The sequence below is a fragment of the Podarcis bocagei genome (genome assembly GCF_964188305.1).
Source record: "Podarcis bocagei genome assembly, chromosome: 16".
In the NCBI taxonomy this organism is placed as follows: Eukaryota; Metazoa; Chordata; class Lepidosauria; order Squamata; family Lacertidae; genus Podarcis; species Podarcis bocagei.
The window spans coordinates 43,831,284-43,849,720 of NC_138142.1; the positions used below are offsets into that span (position 1 = coordinate 43,831,284).

The 18,437-nt window shown below is 52.1% G+C and overlaps 1 protein-coding gene across 6 annotated transcripts in view; it reads left to right on the forward strand.

Moving 5' to 3' along the window:
• The window catches only part of LOC308575052 (rho guanine nucleotide exchange factor 11-like), a 63,423-nt gene that overhangs the window by 17,538 nt on the left and 27,448 nt on the right, over positions 1-18,437 (forward strand). For 5 of the 6 annotated variants that reach the window (XM_081173443.1, XM_081173442.1, XM_081173444.1 and 2 more), the window contains 16 exons: positions 3,166-3,198; positions 5,196-5,287; positions 5,514-5,612; positions 6,187-6,236; positions 6,695-6,752; positions 8,260-8,438; positions 8,549-8,620; positions 10,554-10,673; positions 11,858-11,909; positions 12,671-12,747; positions 12,835-12,972; positions 13,420-13,494; positions 14,385-14,486; positions 16,254-16,352; positions 16,482-16,524; positions 17,783-17,879. In XM_081173443.1, coding sequence (XP_081029569.1) covers positions 3,166-3,198; positions 5,196-5,287; positions 5,514-5,612; positions 6,187-6,236; positions 6,695-6,752; positions 8,260-8,438; positions 8,549-8,620; positions 10,554-10,673; positions 11,858-11,909; positions 12,671-12,747; positions 12,835-12,972; positions 13,420-13,494; positions 14,385-14,486; positions 16,254-16,352; positions 16,482-16,524; positions 17,783-17,879 — 1,386 coding nt within the window. The remainder of the gene's footprint in view (positions 1-3,165; positions 3,199-5,195; positions 5,288-5,513; positions 5,613-6,186; positions 6,237-6,694; positions 6,753-8,259; positions 8,439-8,548; positions 8,621-10,553; positions 10,674-11,857; positions 11,910-12,670; positions 12,748-12,834; positions 12,973-13,419; positions 13,495-14,384; positions 14,487-16,253; positions 16,353-16,481; positions 16,525-17,782; positions 17,880-18,437) is intronic. The other variant, XM_081173446.1, reaches the window with a different exon arrangement.

Sequence of the window (18,437 nt, forward strand, 5' to 3'; positions counted from 1 at the left end):
CTTCTTCTGTCAAAGTTTCTTGTGCCCAGATCTCAGAGCCAACCCAGTCTGGCAGCCCCTTGGCATTTTGGGCAAAGGTACCTGTCAGGGGCTCAGGAACAGAGGCACAGGGGAGAGAGGAGATGGAGAGCGAAGGGGCAGAATCCGAGGGCAGCGTAGGGGAGTACGGCAGCGACCCAAGAGATTCCATGAGCTTCTCCAGCGAATCAGAAGATTCCCAGAAGGAGGCACCGATGGCCAGGGCAAGGGGGGTCCCGGGGGGGACGCACCAGAAACAAGCGGCCAGCGGGGACTCCCAAAGCAGCAGCGGGAGATCAGGACCAGCTTCCCCACCAGAGCGTAGTGGGGGGGAAGAGTCCCATGTGTCAGGGCCAGCGTCTCCTCCAGCAGGGAGAGAAGATGAGTCGGGGCTGACCACGCCTCTATCGGAGAGTGGGGGAACGGAGGGGAGGTCGGGTCCAGCTAGCCTCCCCGAAGGGGGAAGCAGTGACAGGAGCAGTGTAACGGTCAGGAGGAAGTTTGCCGGCTGGACGCGCGCGCCAAGTTCGAATGTACAGGCGCGTGGGACAGCAGAAAGCCCGGATTGGGAACCAGGTCCTAAAGCCCGCCGGAGGCAGGGGGAAGACTCAGGGGACTCAGCGTCAGAAGAGTCTAGGAAGGGCAAGACCCCAGCTGACAGGCGGAGCCAGAGGCGGAAAGAGCAGCGGAAAAGGTGGAGCAAGGCTAGAGTCTTGAACTGGTGTCTGGGGGGAGGAGATTCAGACGGAGCTTCGGCGGTCTAGAGTTTCAGACGTAGAGCTGCACGCTGCGGCTGTGAAAGAGAAACTGAACTTCAATAAAGACTTTTGTATACAACAACGAACCGGCGTTGGTCCTTTGTGAGCTGGGACCTCGGGCAGCTCTGACAGCACCCATTCCTTTTCCTGTGCCACCAGAGCAGACCCAAAAAGAGGTTTTTAGGTTGCTGGTCGTCGCTGCCTTTGTTGCTGGAGACTAGCCTTACCCAACCCAGTGCCCTCCAGGGATTCTGGACTTGCAAGCCCCAGCCAGCCCTGGGGCTGAGGGTGGGTTTATAGCTGCGCTAGTTTGGAGCTGCAGACCAGCCAAGCTGAATGTTGGCAGGTTCAGAACAGATAAAAGAAAGTCCTTCTCTGCGCAGCGCACAGTTATAAACGATGGAACTCCCTCCTGATGGATGGCGCGAAAAGAGGATCGGGCAAATTCATGGATGAGGAGAAGGCTACCAATGGCTACATTGATGTACAGTCATACCTCGGGGTGAAGTTGCTTCAGGTTGAGCGTTTTCGGGTTGCGGTCTGCGGTCTGCGGCGACCCGGAAGTAACGGAAAGCGTTACTTCCGGGTTTCACTGCTTGCACATGTGCAGATGCTCAAAATGACATCACGCACATGCGCAGAAGCAGCGAATGGCGACCCGCGCCGACCTGGGTTGCATTCTGCTCTGGATGCGAACGGGGCTCCGGAACAGATCCCGTTCGCATCCAGAGGTACCACTGTATTTTTAATCTTTGTTGGAAGCCGCCCAGAGTGGGCAGGGTACAAATAAATTATTATTATTATTATTATTATTATTATTATTATTATTATTATTATTATTACAAGCCACCATGACTGAGGCAGAAATGACTGCATAGCAGTTGCTGGAAACTGCAGGAGCAGAGAGTGCTGTAGTCTCCGGGTTCTGCTTGGGGCTTCTTATAGTCACCTGGTTGTTGGCCACTGTGAGAACACGATGCTGGACTAGATTTGCCCCCTTTGGTTTGATCCGCGAGCACTTATCTAAAGTTCTCCTGAATCACTGTGACCAGGCTCTCTTCCTGCGCTGTGTTTGATGGTTGCTGTGCGTGGTGGCCCTTGGCTTCCCCAGCCTGGTGCCCTCCAGATGCTTCGGACCACAACTCCCATTGCCGCCGCCCCGCCCCTGCTACCAGCCAGCGTTTGAGATGCAGCCCAATGCATGGTTCCTTTTTTCTGCAGTGCAGGAGAATGTGAAACTGAGCTGCTTTGCAGCAGTTCATGCCTGATCTTGCAGAGATCTTGCCCAGTGGACAGAAGTAGCAATTAGAAAAATGGTGTGTTGAGCTGCCTTAACCCCCCCCCCCCAAATCTTTACACCGTAGACATGTGTGGTTACTTCAGCACTGGAATAAATAACAGCTGCAGATCTTGGTTTTGCAGGGGCCTAACTGTATGTTGTGTTAATTGAGTGTCGGGAAACAGTAAGGGGTGTGTGTGTGTGTGTGTGTGTGTGAGAGAGAGAGAGAGAGAGAGAGAGAGAGAGAGAGAGAGAGAGGTGCAAACAAGGAACCTGCACATGTTCAGAGGCATTTTGGCTGTCAGTCTGGTTTTAAATACAGTGGTACCTTGGTTTAAGAACAGCTTGTTTTACGAACAACTTGGATTAAGAACGCTTCAAACCCGGAAGTAGGTGTTTTGGTTTGTGAACTTTGCCTTGGAATAAGAACATGTTTCGCTTCCTGTTGAGTGCGTTCCATTTGTAAATTGAGTCTCCCGTTGCTATGGGAAAGCAAGCCTTGGTTTAAGAACGCTTTGGTTTAAGAATGGACTTCCAGAATGGATTAAGTTCGTAAACCAAGGTACCACTGTGGTTTGTTAATTAGAGCAGGGCTTGGAGGGGCATTTGTGGCCCTTGGCGCGCTCTCTCTCTGGCCCTCAGGACTCTCCCTAGGCCAGGCCTCCGACTATCCCTGCTTTGCGCCCTCCTGTGGTGTTTTGCCTCGCCAGAATTGTGACCTTGAGCTCTCCTAATGCTTCTTGCTTGCCTGGATGGCGTGTGGTTGTGAGTGTGTGTAGAAAATAGGCTACTGCACACAGGTACAATTTTAATCCATTTCTATGCCTCTGGCCCCTCCCACTGCTGCCATACGGCCCTTGGAAGATTGCCCAGAAAGAAATGTGGCCCTCAGGCTGGAAAAGGAGCTTTTCCTTAAAGCAAAGGGATTGGGGCCTTTGAGCCTGGAGTCCTGGAAGCTGCTGTGTTTTGTGGTTGTTGTGGCCTTTTCATGTCTACATCTCCTTTCTCTCTCTTTCTCTGTTTCCCTCACGCTCTCCTCTGGCCTTGCCTGGTCTCTCTGCCAACCCCTGTCTTTGGTGTCAATTTCTGTCTTCCCCTCCTTTGCAACAGACCAGCCAGTAAAAAGCACCCTCACCTGCCCAGGTAAGATGGGAGCAGCTGGGATGCAGAACGATTTGGGGGCAGGGATGGGGGGAACTGGCTGGGCTCCCAAATCCCATCAGACCCCCTCCAGTGGCCAGGGATGAGGATGATGGGAGATGGAGTTCCAGCAACATCTGGGTTGGCCACAGATGTTCCCTCCTCCCTGCTGTACGATGTGTAACAACTGTGGGTGCTATTATTATTATTGTTAAACATCATCTCTGTGTGTGGCCTGATGCTTTTGGCTCTCCCATACGACCCCCTGAAAGCCCAATATTTGACTTGAGGTGTGAGTCTCTCTCTCTCTTCCCTAAAGTGACCTCTTGACTATCAGTTACGCAGATCTCAGAGCATGCATTTAACAATTGGCTTCGCAAACTAGATGTGTATTTCCCCCCAGAGCTCAGCAGGTATTGGCGCTTTGCAATGGGGAGACAGAGTTGGGGCCAGAAGTGGCTTTGAAGAAGGGGTGCCCTTGATGATGAGGAGGAACTCGGTTGCCATGTTCTTTTCCGGACAGGGTTGTGGAAGCTGCGACCCCTGCCCCATGCGGCTGGGACCCCAACTCCCACCAGCCCCTGCAGCCCATGTGGCTGGTGGGAGGGTCAGTAGGCAGAACACCTGCTTTGCATGCAGAAGGTCCCAGGGTCAGTCCCCGGGTGGGGCTGGGAGATACCCTGCGAGGCCATGGCCGGTCAAGGTAGACAGTCCTGAGCTGGATGGAGCAATAGCCTCTCTGCATAAGGCAGCTTCCTCTGTTCCAACGGCTGGCGGATGATTCGGATGTTGGGCGCTGGAGTCCAAAAACGTGAGAAGGGGGCTGTTTATGATCTGTTTATGGGGTCTTTGGGGAGCAACTGAAGTGGGCAGGTGCCGTGGTCCCAGCCCTGCAGCAGGGTCCTTGGGCCGTGGCTTTAAATCCGCCAGCACAGAGCTGATGAGAGGGGAACAATCGCCGGACATAACTCTTCCACTGTTGTCTGTTTTTGTCTGTCTCTCCACCCATCGCTGCTTGTCTTGTGTCCTTTCATCAGCCCCATTGCAGCCTGGTAAGATGTCGGATGTTCCTCTGCCTCTTGCTGTGTGTGTGTTTAATGTGGCTGCTTGCATGCCCTTCCCCTCCTCCTGCTCATGTTGTCACATGTTCATGGCTCCTTGACCCCTCCACCACTGGCTGTCCATGTCAAACCACCAGGAATGGCGTCCCTCTGAAGTGTGTGTGTGTCTGTGGTTGCCCCTTCTGCTTTCCACTGGTCTTTGAAGTCTGCTGCATTGCATCAACTCCCTGTGGGGTTTGGCCATGAGTGCTGGGGCGGCCTTGGTTGTCCCTGGGGGCCAGGCCTGACCAGGCCAGAGGCAGAAAACAGCAAGGAAGGGCAGCCGTGGCCACAGGAGGTCAGAGGGAAAGCAGAGGTTGAAGGTGACCATCCCTCAGTTGGCTTGCCTTGCCTTGGTGGCCATTCCAAATGGCCCCATGTGGCTCAGAAACTTCCATAAAGGACCAGGAATCCTCAGGCACCTTGCGATGGTCTGGCTGGTGATCTCAAGGCTCTGTGGGCCAGCCAGAGGGCATCTTGAAACTCCTCTTTTCTCTCACTTCCATCTTCTGCTCTTGGGGCAGCAGTGAGAGGAGAAGCGTCGGCCCCAGCGACGAAAACCTCACAGTCCCTGTTTCCACATGGGCTGGCGCAATTCCTGCAGCGTTGAGGAGAGCTTAGTGCTGAATTTAAGGGAGCAGGGGTTCTGCCAAGGAGGAACGGGGTCTGTATATTACAAAGTACTGGCTTCCTATTCGTCTCACGTGTCCCTCAGCCGAGGTATATACAATGGGTCAGAAGTGGCCTGTTGCAACCGTGGCCAGCCAGATGTGGACTGCAACTCCCACCAGCCCAAAACATCTGGTGGGCGCTCGGTTGGCAGTCGCTGGCTTGCTGCAACCCTCTCCCCGTTGCTTTGCTCCTTCTCTCAGTCGCTTCCTTCTCTCTCTCCCTCTGCAGGTTGAGCAGCCTGTCTTCCCTAGGCGACTCGGCTCCCGAACGGCGCTCTCCTGGCCACCGCCGTCAGCCATCCGACTCCAGTGAAACAACAGGTGAGCCCTTTTTTCTCCCGGGGAAGAGGCGGGAAGAAGGGCAGCAGCAGTGAGGGTCTTCCTGGTCGCCCTTGGCTGCTTCTCAGAGCTGCGCCAAATCAAGTCCGTTCCCCTGGGAAGCCTTTCAGTGCCACGGCTCCTGAGCAGATGGGCTCTTGCCTGAACTTGGTGGAGGAACAGCATAATAAGCCTTGGTCTTCTGTTTTCTTCTTCCTCCTCCTCCAAGGTTTGGTCCAGCGTTGCGTCATTATCCAGAAAGACCAGCATGGCTTTGGCTTCACCGTCAGTGGGGACAGGATCGTCTTGGTGCAATCTGTACGGCCAGGTGAGCAGTGTGGGGAGTTGGGGGGTGGGCTTTGGGCCCTGGCCTCTGCTCATAGGCCCCTGACTCCTTCCCCTGACTCAACCCTCCTCAGAAACAGGAACTGAATCTAACTGGGAAAGTGAGCTGGCAGCCTTTGCCAGTTCCCATCTGCAACATGGGGGTAATCATGTTCTACCTTAAAGGACTGGTGTAAGGACTGCAACATAACGGCCCGGTTTGAACATAACACTCCTGGCTCCACAGCCCATGGTTTGATAAGCTAGGAATCATTATCACACTTGTACACGCAGCCCTCTCTTCACACAGCGGCTTCAGTGCTTTGAACCTCTCCTGTTCAAAATCACAGTTTCTTTTTTCATCTGGAAGAGGGAACTATGGTTTAATGTCCATTTTAGGGCCAGGATCATGAACTCGAATCCAGCTGCGGTTTTAAGATCCTGGCTAGCAAAATAAACACCCAAATGGTGTGGGGGAAATAAGAATAAAAAATACACAACACCTGCAGATTATTTATGGCATAATCTCAAAAGTCTGTCTGCCTCCTGTGTCGTGTTTTGCGCTGCTGTTTCCACAGGGGGGGCCGCCATGAAGGCCGGCGTTCAGGAGGGTGACCGGATTGTCAAAGTGAGTAGTTCTGAACTTAGCCAGGTAGAAAAACGACCCCTTCTGCCATGTTCCTGAGCCCCTCCCTCGCCCTTGGGCAAGCGCCCCTTCCTCAAAATTACCGCCCCAGGAAAAGTTTGCATCTCCTTTGCTCCCCATCCTTCTTCCAAGGAGCTGAAGGTGTTGTCTCTTCTGTCTTAACCCCATTCCTTCCCCTCACAACTCCACTGCCAGGTGGAGCGACCATCCCGAGGTCGTTCAGCAAGGGTTGCGATGGATGAGCAGGGATTTGAACCAGCTGCTCCCCAGAGCAAGCGCCAGGCTGGCTCTGAGGAAGTGCCTGGCCCTGGGCGTCCAAGAGGAGACATCCACCTCTCTTAAGATGCCAGGGGCATATGGTGGGGGTGTGTGGAGGGAGCCTGTTGTTTCTCCAGCATGACTCCCCCAGCACCCTCTGATTCCCTCTCTTCTTGTGCCAGGTGAACGGGACGATGGTGACCAACAGCTCCCACCTGGAAGTCGTGAAGCTCATAAAATGTGAGTGGGCCACGCCGGCAGGCCCTGAATTAAAACACTGGCTTTTAGCCCTTCTGGGGAATACTGGGGGCAGTGTGTGTGTGTGTGTGTGTGTGTGTGTGTGCGTGCCCTTGGCAAGAAGGTTGGAGAAACTCCCCAGCCAAGGGTACTGAAGACCCATGTGGGCACATAATAATAATAATAATAATAAACAAAATAAAATTTTATTTACATCCTGCCCTCCTCAGCTGAAGCCGGGCTCAGAGCGGCTAACAACAATAAAAATAACACAGCATTCTCAAATCAATTCATTTTAAAATCAATTCAAAATCAAATTAATGGCAACCATTGGGCTAGAGTTCTGTGAGGATTGCCAAAGGAGGGGGTCAGACTGTGCCCTGGCCAAAAGCCTGCTGGAACACTCCGTCTTGCAGGCCCTGCGGAAAGATGTCAAGTCCCACAGGGCCCTGGTCTCTTGGGACAGAGCGTTCCACCAGATTGGGGCCACGGCCGAAAAAGCCCTGGCTCTGGACCTCCAAGATGTTTTTGTTTGAAGACCGTAAGGTCCTCCATGGGACGTACCAGGAGAGGTGGTCCCGTAGGTATCTGTCTTTGGGGGACAGAAAAGGGGAACAGGCTCATGAAGAAATGAGTGCATAGTTACACTATGGAACTCTCTGCTGCAGGAGCCAGCATTGCTTCTGAATGTTAGTTGCTGGAAACCTCATGAGGGGAGAAAATGCTCCTGTGCTCAGTTCCTGCTTGGGGCATCTGATCAACCACTGTGAGAACAGAATGCTGGACTAGATGGCCCATTGGCCGGATTCAACAGACTCTTCTTGTTGTTGTTGTGAAACACTTTCTTTGCACACATTTTGCCTTGTATCTCAGTTCTACAGATGCTTGAACTAGTAACAACAACAACAACAACAACAACAACTTTTATTTATACCCCACCCTCCATGGCCAGAGCCAGGGCTCAGGGTGGCTAACACCAGTAAAATTACAATGAAAACATAATGGCGGGGGGAGAAGGGGAAAAAACCAATTTAAAATGCAGCCTCATTCTAGTAGTAGCCCATAAATCAAGACCATAAGGGGAGGGAAACATAAGGGTCAGAATGAGTCCAAACCAAAGGCCAGGCGGAACAGCTCTGTCTTGCAGGCCCTGCGGAAAGATGTCAAGTCCCACAGGGCCCTGGTCTCTTGGGACAGAGCGTTCCACCAAGTCGGGGCCAGTACTGAAAAGGCCCTGGCCCTAGTTGAGACCAATCTAGCCACCTTGCGACCTGGGACCTCCAAAGTGTTATCATTTGTGGACCATAAGGTCCTCCGCAGGGCAGACCAGGAGAGGCAGTCCTGTAGGTGCGAGGGTCCTATGAATGAAATCTGGGGATTGTGGTTCATTTGGTCTGGTGGGTGTGTGCCCCCCTCCCAGGGAGACGGGGACCGCCAAACGGCTCATGTTTTTAACACGAATCTTTCTGTCTTGTCCCTTCCTGACCCCCCCCCTCACTGCTCCCCCCAGCCGGTGCTTACGTCGCCCTCACCCTCTTGGGCTCCCCTCCTGCCTCCGTGGGGTTCCTGGGCTCCCAGCAGGATGGGCACCCGCCGGGGGCTCCTCAGGTCACACCTGCGTGCCCTCCTCCGCCCCCTCCGCCACCGCTGCCTCCGCCGCAGCGCATCACGGGGCCAAAGCCACTGCAGGTATGAGAGGGGGGGTCCTAGGCAGTGGGGCTGGAGGACAGGGCAGAGGCTGTCGGCAGCCTTAACTGACCTCGCTTCCTCCCCTCTCCGGCCTTTTTGAAAACTCTTAGGATCCAGAAGTCCAGAAGCACGCAACACAGATTCTCCGCAACATGCTGAGGCAGGAGGAGGCAGAGCTGCAGGTAGGAATCATAGGATCTTAGAATTGAAGGGTTGGAGGGGCCCTCCAAAGGTCATCTACTCCAACCCTCTGCGGTAGAGGAATCACAGATGACAGATGGTCCATCCAGGGGGTGAAGCGGGGCTCTGCTGGACCGGTCATGGTGGTTTTACTTGCCTCCTGAGTCTGGGGTCTTGCCCGCAGCAGAGCAGTTCATTGTGGTGGAATGCGACCCCCTTCCTAGTTCGCTGCACTGGGCTCTCTTGTGGAGCCACAGGGCCTTTTGGGGCTTGTAAGCGCTTGTGGAGGGACGCGGGTGGCGCTGTGGGTTAAACCACAGAGCCTAGGGCTTGCCGATCAGAAGGTCGGTGGTTCGAATCTCCGCGACGGGGTGAGCTCCCGTTGCTCGGTCCCTGCTCCTGCCAACCTAGCAGTTCGAAAGCAAGTGCAAGTAGATCAATAGGTACCACTCCGGCAGGAAGGTAAACGGCGTTTCCGTGCGCTGCTCTGGTTCGCCAGAAGCGGCTTAGTCCTGCTGGCCACATGACCCGGAAGCTGTACGCCGGCTCCCTCGGCCAATAAAGCGAGAAGAGCGCCGCAACCCCAGAGTCGGACAAGACTGGACGTAATGGTCAGGGGTCCCTTGACCTTTAAGTGCTTGTGGGGTGGTGGGATAGAGGCAGGGCTGAGGCCTCTGGGTGTTGCTGGATTCCCTGACCATTGGGCATCCTGGCTGGAAGTTGGAGCCCCACTACTTGCCTGATCTCCCCCCGTTTGAAGCCAGCAGCCAACCCACGTTGCCGTTTCACTTACTGCCACCCTCTTGCAAATTTGAGGGGTTTTCTGTCCCTGTGCAGAAACCAGCCCCTGCCCCCCTTGTCTCGACCAATTCTAACAACTGGGATGGCGGACATCACTTTTTTGAATTGATGATTGTGGCACTTGCCTTGCTAGGTGTGTGACATCATACTGGGTTCATAAGGAAAGGCTTAACTAATTGTAAAATGACTAATCAATGGGAACCCAAGGAGCAGAGTTGACTGTGTAGAAGGCTTAAGCACAGAGGGTTTTTTGGGAGTTAGAGTTGTTGAGAAGTCAGTCTGGAGTTAGAGAAGAGACAGAGAGATAAGTCTGTGGGTTGGGCTAGTCTGGTGTGAGAGAATTTGTTAAGAGGAGTCAAACAGTTGAGATAGTCAGAAGGGATTAGGAAGGTATAGGCCAGTAAACAAACTAAAGTTAAGACACTGTCAGGAATATTATCTGAGAAACCATAAGCTTGTTAATGTTTGTAAAATAAAGTTGTTGTTTTTTAGTTCACTTCTATTTTTTTTTATAATGATATTTATTAAAACAAATTTTAAACAAATTATAAACATAAAACACATAAAACAGATAGAATCACACATATAATAAAAGGAAAATACAAAGCAAAACAAAGAAACGGTTAACAGACAAATAAAAAAGTCATACCATACACCAATGAAAACCACCCAAAGAAGAATACAAAGAAAAAGATTATATCTCCTTATATTAAAATTTACTCACTAGTTTCTTGACCTCCTCACACCTCCCTTTCTGTATTTCAGTTCAAATATTTAAATTAGCAAATCCTTACCCTCTGTCATTTACTCTTACTCAAGATCTTAAACTAGTTAGTTCACTTCTAACAACTGTCTGGACTCAGTGTTTTACCAGAGAGTAACGGGTTGGTGGCAGCGGGGAAGCGAGCGCAGTGGTGGCACAGGGATCAATAGACTGTTAAATGTCCGGGGACCCTGTGTGATCACCACAATGATCTTGGCCAATGCTTTACGTTTTGCTAGCCCTTTGCAAAATCTACTGGACAGCCTTGGCTCCCTGTCAGTCGGGGGGTGGGGGGGTGGCGGCCACCAGTTGGATCTCTCTTTTGAAAAAGCAGCCTGTAATCTGGGTATCTGCCCTCCACCCTGGAGCAGCGTTGCTACGAAGCTTACAATCGGAATCCAGCTTCCCTGATCGAGGAGCAGATTGAAGGCGCTCGCCGGAGAGTCAACCAGCTGCAGCACAAGATCCGCCAAGAGACAGGAGGGTTTCTGGTGAGTGAGTGGCTGTGGGGGTGGGCACTGGTGGGCGCTGTTGCGGAGGGGGCAGCGTGGAGCGTCGGCTGCAGTGAGAATGGGTGAAGGTTGTGACAGGTGGAGCCTGGCGATGCTCAGCGGACAGTGGAAGTTGGTGCCGTTTGCCAACGATGTGAGAGTTCCTGTGCCGCCCACAGAGCACGCCACGCTCCATCCAAACAGAGCGGGGTGCAGTGCGCTCCTGTTGTGGGCGGCTGCCAGCCACACACTCCTCCACCCCATTCTCCTCTCCCACCTAGAGCCCGGTCTTTCTCCCCCAAATTTCAGTTGGCATTCTGCAGCCACAGAACAATATGCTCAGTCCCCAGCGAGGAATGCATCTTGCCACATCAGGTTTTTGTCCCTTCTAAAGTAATTTAATAATAATAATAATAATTAATAATAATAATAATGTATTATTTATACCCCACCCATCTGACTGGCCTTCCCCAGCCACTCTGGGCGGCTTCCAACAAAATATTAAAATACCATAATACATCAAACATTAAAAGCTTCCCTAAACAGGGCTGCCTTCAGATGTCTTCTAAATGTCATGTAGTTGTTTGTTCCCTTGACATCTGCTGGGAGGGCGTTCCACGGGGCAGGCGCCACCACCAAGAAGGCCCTCTGCCTGGTTCCCTGTAACTTGGCTTCTCGCAGGGAGGAAACCGCCAGAAGGCCCTCGGAGCTGGACCTCAGTGTCCGGGCTGAACAATGGGGGTGGAGATGCTCCTTCAGGTATACTGGACCAAGGCCGTTTAGGGCTTTCAAGCTCAGCACCAGCCCTTTGAATTGTGCTCGGAAACGTACTGGGAGCCAATGCAGGTCTTTCTAAAATAATTTTGACATGCCTGGGGAGAGTGTTACTGTTGCTCTCAGGTCTTGCTTGTGGGCCTCGCTTTGGGGCAGCTGGTCAGCCCCCATGAGGGCATCTGGCCTGATCCTGCAGCAGCCAGACTCTTCTTATGTTCAGAAGCAGTCCAGGTTCTTGGGGGCGTTTGGCCACTGTGAGACCAGGAGGAGGGTCTAGCTGGGCCCCCTTTGGAAGCCAGGCCCTTGCGATAGTCTTAGGATTGACCCCAGTGCTGCTTTTCTCCATCCTCCCACCGTTCTTACAGGGAGGGTCAGTCTGGTGCTGAGCTCTCAACCGCTTTCCTTTTCAGGATTCCACCACCCGGCTCTTCAGTGACTTCAGCAGCTCCCGAGTCACCGATGGTGAGTTGTTCTGTGGGACAGGATGCCGGGGCCAGACAGCCAAGCAGCAAAGGAGGTTCCCACTGATTTGTGGGCTTTGTTTTCAGAAACGCTGTGTGTGTTTGTGTGTGTCAGGGGGGTCGGGGCTAGCTGAGCTTTCTCCCTTGTTTGCTGTTCTACATTTAGGGAACATAATGGGAAAAAACAAATTTCCTATGCATAGAAGTGTGCAAAATTCATTTACACATTTTCTTTATCCCACTCTTCAACCCAGCACACACACACACACACACTCACAAAACTCTTCAGAACAGCTTACAGGCAAGACTGCCTGTCTCTGCCCCGCTTCAGGCTTGCAATCTAAAAAGACTCAGCAGCAAAGGAAAATGGGATTAGGAGGGAGGAGGAAATAAGCAAAGACATTTGCTCATTGTTGGTTGAAAGTTCCTTCTGGGATGGAAGCGGTTCGAGGAGGAGGAAGCCCCCAGATGCAGATGGAGTTGGTCTCAATTTCTAGGTTCTTAAGGAACTGTGTTGACAGGATGCTGGACTAGATCATAGAATCACAGAATTCTAGGGAGTTGGAAGGGACCCCAGGGGTCATTTAGTCCAACCCGCTTTGACGTGATTCAGCAGCGGCCAGACTCTCCTTATATTCTGGTGTGTCCTTGAATCTCTCCTGCCAAATACTGACAGTTTGGAGGCCCCACCCCCAAGTTTTCTTAGTTTCTGCCAGGGCTCTTAACTGTGTCCTCATTGTCCCCCCCTTCTGCGTTCTCCAGGACGCCTCTCCTTGGACTCTCAGGACGGTGACAGTGGCATGGACTCTGGCACAGAGCGGTTCCCCTCCGTCAGCGAGGCAAGTGCTGAAGGGGTTGCTTGGGGTTCTGAAAGTGGTGTGTGGGCGTGTGTGGTCTCAGTAACGTAATTTCTCTTCCTGGAGCAGATCTCCCTGAACCGGAATTCGGTCCTGTCCGACCCCGGCTTGGACAGCCCCCACACCTCCCCAGTCATCACCTCCAGAATGTCCCAGCACCATCGGCGCCAGGGCTCAGACACGCCATTCTCCCCCTCCGCAGAACAGGTGAGGGTCCGGACTTCATGCCCCCCCCCACACTTCCCCATTTTTAAAAGCACCCCTTGAAAAATTACCCCTGCCTCTCTCGCTTTTCTGAGCCCCTTGCGCTTCCCAACCCTTTAGCTGGGATTTTGATTCTCGCCCACCCCATGACCACAAGGGGGGTAGGAACTTCCATTTCATTTGGGGGGGTGTAGTATTTTGGGTGTTTCCCCCCCTTTCCCTTTTCAGATTTCTAAAACAGCAGTAGTGAATATAGACCTTACCCATCAGAGACCATTATATACACATATAATAACACTAGCTTACTCTCCTTCTGAAACTTCCATTTTAGATAATGAAGCCGAGACATAACTATTCTCAGCTTCTCCCCCCCCCAAAAAAAAACAACAACTTGTGGGTCTTCCTCTGCAGTTTGTGATGTGTCTCACCCTGATAAATGACCTTTTGCAGGGCTCGGATCGGACGCTGAGGCCGCTCATCATTGGTCCAGAGGAAGATTACGACCCGGGATACTTCAATAATGAGGTAGTAGCACCATCACTGCCTCACCCATGCTTTCTTGGTGGGGGGGTGGGAGCGGTAACAGGCCTTCTAAGAGTAGAGTAGGATGGGGTTTGCTGGTTGGCCAAGGCATCTCCTATTCAAAATTTTAAAATATTACTATTATTATTAATTTTATTAGCTGCCAAGTGCAAAATGCCTCTGGGAAACATACATACACTATGTAAAGACATTTGTCAGGTTTAAGAATACAGTACCTCTCTAAGGCCACCCCCACCCCACTCCCAATGTCAGATCGTAACCCCTCAAAAGCCCCAGAGAATCTGCATTTCTGAATGGGACGCTGATAGGATGGGCCTTCTCGGTGGTGGCACCCACCACTCACCAGATGTCAAAGAGAACAACAACTACCAGACTTTTAGAAGACATCTGAAGGCAGCCCTATTTAGGGAAGCTTTTAATGTTTAATAGCCTATTGTATTTTAATAGTCTGTTGGAAGCCACCCAGAGTGGCTGGGGAGGCCCAGCCAGATGGGTGGGGTATAAATAATAAATTATGATTATGATTATTATTTGTCTGATAGGATGTTAAGGTATGTTCCAGGAGGACCTCCCTGGGCAGAGATTGAGGGGAGAGGGCGCAGCAGAAAAGGCCATCCTCTGGATTTCAGCCAGAGGCAGCGTACAGAGAAGGGCCTGATGATGATGATGATGATGAACACAGAGTCCGGGCCACCCATTAGGTATTGGAGGTCCTGAGCAATGAAGGGCTTTGTAGGATCAAAACAAGCACTTTGAGGTGGACCCTGGAACATAGATAGAGGCAGTCCGTGTGGCCCCTGTGCCAGGGTCAGTGTTGTCGCCTAGCAACCCCTGAGCGTCTTTCTTCTTCTTCTTCTCTCTCCTCCCCGCAGTGTGACTCCCTCTTCCAGGATTTAGGGAGGCTGAAGACACGGCTGGCGCACCTGGGCGTCTTCCTGCGCTACATCTTCTCTCAGGCTGACCCAAGTCCTCTGGTAGGATCCAAAGGGGGCTCCTTCCTTCCTTTTACCCTTCGCCATTCCCAAGGCAAGGGCCCAGTGGGAAGAGATGGAGGGAGCATGCCACTGGGCAGTCTGGGCCGCTGCTGGAGATGGGAGGGTCAGGGATGTGCCGGGAAGCCAGGAGGGAGTTTGCTGCCAGACTTCTTGCACCCAGCCTGCCTGCCCAAGCACAGGCGCCACAGCAGGAAGGAAGGAAAGAAGCTACCTAGATTTCTGCCAGCTTTTCCCCACAGGCATGAAGACCCACAAAGGAAAGCCAGTCAAAATCAGGCCCCTGGTGTCCTGCATGCCAGTCATCGGGCACCACAGGGCAAATGAACCTTGTGTGGAATACGCTGGTTTATTACGGGGTCCTCGCCGTGGGATCACATTCACCCGGTGCTATACCAGCTGCACTGGCTCCTGGTGGAGCACAGGATCAGCTTTAAGGTGCTGGTTTTAACCTTTCAAGCCCTATACGGCCTAGGACCCTCGTACCTACAGGACTGCCTCTCCTGGTATGTCCCATGGAGGACCTTACAGTCTTCAAATAAAAACATATTGGAAATCCTGAGCCACAGGGAGGTTAGGCTGGCCTCAACCAGAGCCAGGGCTTTTTCAGCTGTGGCCCCGATCTGGTGGAATGCTCTGTCACAAGAGACAAGGGCCATGCGGGACTTGACATCTTTCCACAGGGCCTGCAAGACGGAGCTGTTCCACCAGGCCTTTGGCCAGGGCTCAGCCTGACCCCCTCTCTCCTTCTGTAATCCTCACAGAACTCTAGCCCAATGGTTGCCATCAATTTGATTTGAAACGATTTTAAAATGAAATGATTTTAGAATGCTGTGCTACTTTTATTGTTGTTAGCTGCTCTGAGCCCGGCTTCGGCTGGGGTGGGCCGGATATTATTATTATTATTATTATTATTATTATTATTAAACTCTCTGAATCAGAGGAGTTGCTCCCGTCATGAAGATTGGGGGCTGATAGCAGGCAAGCAGTTTTCTAGTTGTGTGCCTTAAGCCTATGTATTAATAAGGTGTATGTTCAAATTAAGATATTCCCAGCCCTCACTGTTGCTTCAGACTTGGAGATAACTTTTTTCCTCACATTACAAAGAGACCAAAGTGTCTTGTGAGCAGCATTCAGTCCCACTCAAAGGGAGGATGGAGACTCCAGAGAACACTGCCAGCCACAGACTTGGTAGATGGCCGCTTTCTGTCTTCCCCTTCAAACCGGTTCTCTATTTAGAGCCATGAGGACTGCAGCCTTCATTTCTGGAGGCTCGGTGGTGGGGCAGGTGCAGAACATTCCAGGCCCCCAATCCCTGACTTCGCCAGGTCAGGGCTACCCCTCCCTGAGAGCCACGGCTGCCAATCAGTGTTGACAATACTGAACTAGATTGGTCTGACCCAGCAGAAAGCAGCCTCTTCGTAATTCTTGCAGCCCGTGAAATGCGCTTTGCTGTGGTTGCCACAGTTAGTTCCTACCCGTGCGAGAATTGCGAAACACGCCCGCAATCCCTCCTCCGTTTCCAGCCAGGCAAGATGCCCCCATTTATCCTGGGCTGGCATGGTGTCTTCCCTGGGGGCTCCCATGGCACCTCCATACCGGGGACGCCCTGCCAGTCCCACTTCCTTTCTCCCCCCTCACCCCACCCTTTTCGGCTCTCTTGTGGGCATTTCTTCATCCTCTCCGTTCCCTCTCACCCTGATGCGTGTTTTTTCTCCTCTTCCTTCCTCCTCTCTCTCTCCTCGGCAGCTGCTGTACTTGTGCGCAGATGTTTGCCAGCAGATGAGCCCCAAGGAAGCCCGCGGACTTGGGAAGGACATTTGGAACATCTTCCTGGAGAAAACCGCGGTGAGCGATGGGGGGGCAGCCGGGGGCTTCCATATCACGTACCAGGTTGCACTGGTGTTGTGGGGTGTGAGAGGCCTCAGGAGGCCGGTTCTGGTGGGTCAACACTGTCTCTTTCTTTCCCTTCCTCAGCCTCTGAGAGTCAAGGTCTCCGATCAGTTGTTGGCTGAGATAGGTGAGTTTGACCTCCTGAGCAAAAGGGCTGTTGTGACCCTTTAAGGATTAGAAATCTAGGAGCAGAGACACATAGTGATGGCTTGGAGGGAATTTCCTTCTCTTCCTGTGTGCTCCTTGAGTCAGTCTTGCCATGGGCGAACGGATCAGCCCCAAGAACAGTCCAAAAGGTCACTGGCCCAGAAGGGCCTTGGAAACAAGCTGGCCTTTGCCTTCACAAAACAAATGAAATACCGTGAAAATCCCTGAAACGAGAAGTACCGTATTTTTTGCTCTATAAGACTCACTTTTTCCCTCCTAAAAAGTAAGGGGGGAAGTGTGTGCGTCTTATGGAGCGAATGCAGGCTGCACAGCTATCCCAGAAGCCAGAACAGCAAGAGGGATTGCTGCTTTCACTGCGCAGCGATCCCTCTTGCTGTTCTGGCTTCTGAGATTCAGAATATTTTTTTTCCTTGTTTTCCTCCTCCAAAAACTAGGTGCGTCTTATGGTCTGGTGCATCTTATAGAGCGAAAAATACGGTAATTGACTAGAAATATTATCTTATAGAAATAAACTAAATAGGTTTTCCTATTTTTTCCTTAAACTTTTTGATTTTTTGATTTAGTTTATTTCTATAAGATAATATTTCTAGTCGATTACTTCTCGTTTCAGGGATTTTCACGTTATTCCATTTGTTTTGTGTAATTTCTCGGTTCCGTGGCTCTCTTTTTCCCACGGGCTTTGCCTTCACGGCTGGAGGCAGCGATTCTTCTGAACCCCCCATTGCTGGAAGCCTCGGGAGAGCAGAGCGTTCTCTTACACTTGGGTCACGCTTGAGGGTTTTTGGGGCATCTGGTCGGCCGCTGCGAGAACAGGACCGGGCGGGCCCCTGGCCTGATCCAGCCACAGAGTTCTTCTTATGTTACGTTCTTACTTGGGTGCTGCTGTTGTGCTCAGGACCTGCGGAGCATCCGTCTGGCCACTGTGAGATAGGATGCTGGACTAGACGGGCCCCCTGTGGGTCGGCAGGCTCTTGTGTCCTTTTGAGGCATTTGGAGGCCGTAGAACGGGTGGGGGAGCACTTGTGGACCCCCACCTCCCATCACCATCAGCCGAGGCTGTTGGGTGTCAAGTCCAGCAGCACCTGGAGGGTCAGAGATGTTCCTCCCTGCTGTGAAGTCTCCCCTCCTCCTGTCTATAGAAGCCTCCAGGCCTCCCACTTGTCACACCTTCATAAGACTTATTTTCCTCCCCCCCCCCCAATCCATGGCTCCTCCAGACTCCTGCCTGCGGAATGGGGAGGACGTCCGGAGCATTTTCCTAGAGGCCCAGGAGGCCGTCATGCCCGAGATCCAGGAGCAGATCCAAGATTACAGGTGAGCGCAGATCACCCAGTGCCTTGCCTGGCTGCGGCTGCGAAAGTACGTTGATAGGGAAAATGGGAGGTGGCAGAGGTGAAGGGATTGGGGGTAGCGAGCACGAAGGCCTGGGGGGCAGAACTGACACACGCTGTATCAGAAGGGACTCAGGGGGTTCCTCCAGGGAAATAGTTTATTCAACGTTCGGCCTGATTCGCTTGCCCAAGGCTTACATGGCAGAGGTGAGATTTTCAGGGTTAGGTGTAGAAAATAGAATTCCTATGAAATGCATTTGTGTGCTGATTGATTAAATTAATCTGTAGAGGAGCAGCAAGGATCCTAATGGCTAAAAACTGGGAGAAAGAAAGTGTGCCAACAAATAAGGAACGGCAAGACAAACTGTTAGAGTATACTGAACTGGCTAGATTAACAGAGGCAGTTAGAGATCACACTAGACAAGAGTTTCAAAAAGCATGGGGGAAATGCGGAGAATACTTCACGAAACAGCGCCCTAAAATACATACCTGGACTTGTTTCGATTAATGTCTGCAGAAGACTTTGTGGATTCTTAAGTTA